The sequence below is a fragment of the Populus euphratica genome, unplaced genomic scaffold (genome assembly GCF_000495115.2).
Source record: "Populus euphratica unplaced genomic scaffold, PopEup_1.0 scaffold2.1, whole genome shotgun sequence".
Classification (NCBI taxonomy): domain Eukaryota; kingdom Viridiplantae; phylum Streptophyta; class Magnoliopsida; order Malpighiales; family Salicaceae; genus Populus; species Populus euphratica.
This window is the reverse complement of record NW_011499846.1, coordinates 5,627,276-5,631,610: the sequence shown is the minus strand read 5'-3', so window position 1 is coordinate 5,631,610 and position 4,335 is coordinate 5,627,276. Positions and strand designations below refer to the sequence as shown.

Genomic DNA, 4,335 nt, shown 5'->3' with positions numbered 1-4,335 from the left:
AGCATCCATCAGCACCCATCAATCCATCCCCACCTCTGATTTTTCTGGAGTGGATTATAATTTTAGCCCGTCTAGTTTAACAAAACTAATTAAATGATCCTTGTGTTCTTAGAGACATATATTTTATCTTCTTATATTTTAAATCCATTTATAATTTATTTCTTTTTCAGTTCCATGTTCTCCTTCAATTTATTTTTCTTTCTTTTAAGAAACATAAAAGAGGAAAAGAGAAATACATGAGATGGAGACTTTGTAAGTGAGTTTTATATATATATATATATAAAGAGCAGAGAGTCAGTGTGAACTAAGAAGCATGAACGAGACCACCAAGAATGTTCAAACCTTCTTCCGCGTTGTTGCTGAGTACTGACTACTGAACACCATTGATTGTTAAAGATGAGAGTGAGAGCCAAGGAGCAGTGATTGGTGTCTCTGAAGGGGAGTGGGGCATGGCATTGCTCTACTGTGGTTTGAAATGGTCAGCAATTGAATCTTCCTCTCACGCTCTCCTTTCCATTAGCCACCTCAAGAATGGAAACCGGCCCCTCGTTTTGTGAAAGAACAAAAAAAAAAAAAAAACAAATAATTTTTTTCTCCGGTCAAAGTTTGTCTCTTCCTTCCCCTTTCCCTCCCTTATATCTACCATCTTCCTCACAGCTTCTTAATCAGCAAGAAAATCTTTCCCTTTCTTAGCCTTATACACATAGCCTTATCATCTCTTTCTTCACATTTATATCTCCCTCATACACACCCCCCATTTGGCATTTCAGGTCACTTCTACATCGCATTTTTGTTCCTTTTCTCTGTTTTTAGCGAGTGATCTCACAAACCCTGTTGCTATTACGGCTCATCTGATCTCGATATAAAACTAGACAAGTAGTTCTCTTTCTTTATACAGTTCTATGTTTGTTGCTTTTGATTCTTCAATCCAAAGCCTTAACATAACCATTTTGTATACCTCCTTTGCTCACATAGCCATAATCTCTTTGTAGCTACTCTTTGAGTGTGCAAAACTCATTCTTGATGGAATAATTTCCCTCCGTTTTATTACTTTGCACCTCAATTGGAGGACCCAAATCATTTCACAACTTAATTCTTCAAAAGCATAGTTGTAGTGTCCTTACTGCATTTTCCGAATGGAATTGTCCATGGAATGGGAGCACAAGACTCTAATTAGTGAGCTAACTCAAGGGAAAGAGCTAGCGAAACAGCTTAGCAACCATCTTAACCCTTCCTCATCTCTCGAAGCACATCAATTCCTAGTGGATAAGATACTTTCTTCTTATGAGAAAGCACTTTCACTGCTTAATTTGGGTGCTTTGGTTGCTGATCAACCAAAGCCCACAATTGGCACAGTCGAACCACTGCATTCATTTGCCAACAGTAGTCCTAGGAGTGAGGTCTCTGATCAGGATTGCAAGGAGGAATGTAACAAAGATGTTTACAAGAAGAGGTGAAAACCTCTCTGTTTTTTTTTTTTCTTTTTTGCTATACTTACTTCGTTTGGGTTTTAGATGAACTGTGATTGGTGATGATCTAACTTGGAATCGGGAATTGTTTGTTATTGTAGAAAAATACAACGTCGATGGACTGAGCAAGTGAAGGTTTGTTCAGGGACCGGTCTAGAAGGGCCTCTTGATGATGGTTATAGCTGGAGGAAATACGGGCAAAAGGATATTCTCGGAGCTAATTTTCCAAGGTGAGACAATTCTTTTACCTTACTCTATCTTTCTGTTAACTGTTTCCATAAATTGAACAGGAAAAAAAAGAAACTCTGTTGCTTGTCCAAATTGTACGAATGGAAGAGTAGACAGGTTATTTAACTATATCATAATCGCACGGTGCTAGGCCTTAGCAGGCTGGTGATCAGGCTCCAATCAAGTGCTAGCACTGCTTGAGACCTGATCCTTTCTCCTGACGACTCTTGTCCTTAGAGTCTGCTAGGCACAAGGCTCCAAATAATGAAAAATCGAGGTCGCTGCAATATCGATACTTTAGCATCGAATGCTGATAGCCATCAAAACTATTGGATTTGCCATTTTATTTAAATCCAATAGCTTTGATGGCCATCCACATTGTACTGAAGCTCGAGGCAGCATTCTTGGCCTCCCCAATTGTCTGACTTGGCCGCTATGTTTTTGACAAGTATTGAACATATATTTGGAAAGAGAAGATTGGATATATTGTTTAAAACATCTTATTAATGCATTTGATCAGGTTTATTTAGGAACAATTTTAACAATAATTGGCGTGGTAAATTGCAGAGGATACTACAGATGCACCCACCGTCATTCCCAAGGCTGTTTGGCCACGAAGCAAGTGCAAAGATCAGATGAGGATCATTCAATTTTTGAAGTGACCTATCGAGGGAGACATACATGTAACCAAGCCTCTCCTTCACCCGTGGCATCGCCTTCCCCAAAAAATGATTGCTCAAAACAAAGCAAGTATCATCGTAAGCAGCAGCGTCAAGAGAACCCAAAGCCAACAGAGGAGATGTTTGTTAACTTTGGATCAGACTTTGTTCAAGTTAAAAACGAGGACTTGGGCTCTAAGGACGAAATTTTCCCATCCTTTTCCTTCCCATTTACATCATTTGGGAATGAAAATGAAGAGAACAACATTTTCACCGAGTCCATGATGGAAAACAACTTCTTGGGTAGCTTTTCTCCAACATTTATATCTCCTGCAACATCTGAATCCAACTACTTCTCAATGTCACCATGCCATATGAACAGCTTTGGAATAGGTTACCAAAATGTGCAGACCCCAGAGTCTGAACTCACCACGGAGATATTATCAGCCCCAACTTCGGTAACCAATTCACCAATCGGGGATTTTGATATCGCAATCGATAATGTAGATTTTGATACCACTTTCCCATTTGACAACCCAGATTTCTTTGCTTAAAAGAGCTAGGCAGCGCGTTAGTTTTTCCTCCCTCGCCAACATTGAAAGGGAGATGGTGTGTCCGAAGTCCTCAGTAGTGGTGCTGGCTTTGAGAAATTTCCCCTTTGATCAGGTCGTAAAACTTTTTGCAAACAATGTAACCTTGTAGCACAGTTTTATTCCTCCTTTCCATGTTAGATTAAAACTGGATTCAAGATTCCTGGAGTGGATATTGCAATTGCAATACAACGTTGTAAAATGTACAGAATCTTGAGTCTTAAGTAGTGTTGGTTCAAATTTGGTTAGTAAATAAAGTCTAAAGAATTAACACTTCATCTCATTTATGATTTGTGTGACCAGGTTGAATGCTCTTTCTTGTTGGAAAAAATCAATTGTTCTTAATGAATTTGTATATTAAAATTAATTTGTAATATAAATTAAGAAACAAATAAGATTTATTGAATAAAAAAATATTGCACATATTAAAAATATCATAAAAAATAAATATTTTAAATTTTTAAAAATAGATTTAATTTATACTAAATATATAAAAAAATATGAATGAATCATATTAATTTCATGAAAAATTAAAGACACCTGAAATAATTAAGAAGTAATCTTTGTTTAAAAAATGCTAAATAAACCTAAAAAATGACATAAAAAGGTTATTAATTAAAAACACAAACTTAAAAAAATAGTTAAAAAAAATGGTATAAAAGGAAATCAAATAAAAAAATCAAAATATAAAAAGTCCATGAACATGGGCTTTGAAGCTCAAGCCCGTGTGTATGAATCTATTTTTTTTATTTAAAATAAAAATACACTAAACATCCTTACGGTGAAAAAACACTTCATTCTTATATTTGTGTATGAATCTATTTTTTTTATTTAAAAAAAAATACACTAAACATCCTTACAGTGAAAAAACACTTCATTCTTATATTATATCTAATTTTTTAGCCCATATTGAGATTTAAAACAATCAAAATAAAACTTCTTTTACTAAGTGGGATTTATTAAAATTAGTTTTAACATTTTCATGGGTCAAGAGTTTTATCTCTCTTTATAGAAATTTGATATTTATTCCTTTTTTTTATGAAAAAAAAATTAAAATTAAAAAAATAAAATTTAATATCAAAATAAAAATTGCAAAAACTATAGGATTCATCTAACCAAAAAAAAAAAAGAGGGAGATGAAAATAAAATTTAATATCAAAATAAAAATTTCAAAAACTATAGGATTCATCTAACAAAAAAAAAGGGGGGAGTTTGTAACATGTTTTCTAAACAATTTCCTAAATCACCGTCAATATTACGTATGATTTATTTGGATAGGTGCTAGTTTTATTTTTAAAAAACTTAATTATAAAAAATAAAAGTTTAAAAACTAAATTAAAAATAACTAAAAAAAAGAAGCCCCCAATCATATGTGAGAAAATGACTAAT

General features: G+C 34.2%; 1 protein-coding gene across 1 annotated transcript; it reads left to right on the top strand.

Annotated features, from left to right (window-relative positions):
- Positions 1-435: 435 nt before the first annotated feature.
- LOC105134940 (probable WRKY transcription factor 46) lies at positions 436-3,227 on the top strand. The gene is made up of 3 exons (XM_011039569.1): positions 436-1,453; positions 1,571-1,699; positions 2,265-3,227. The coding sequence occupies exons 1-3, from the start codon at positions 1,137-1,139 to the stop codon at positions 2,908-2,910; spliced, it is 1,092 nt and encodes a 363-aa protein (XP_011037871.1). The 5' UTR covers positions 436-1,136; the 3' UTR covers positions 2,911-3,227.
- The last annotated feature ends 1,108 nt before the right edge of the window (positions 3,228-4,335 follow it).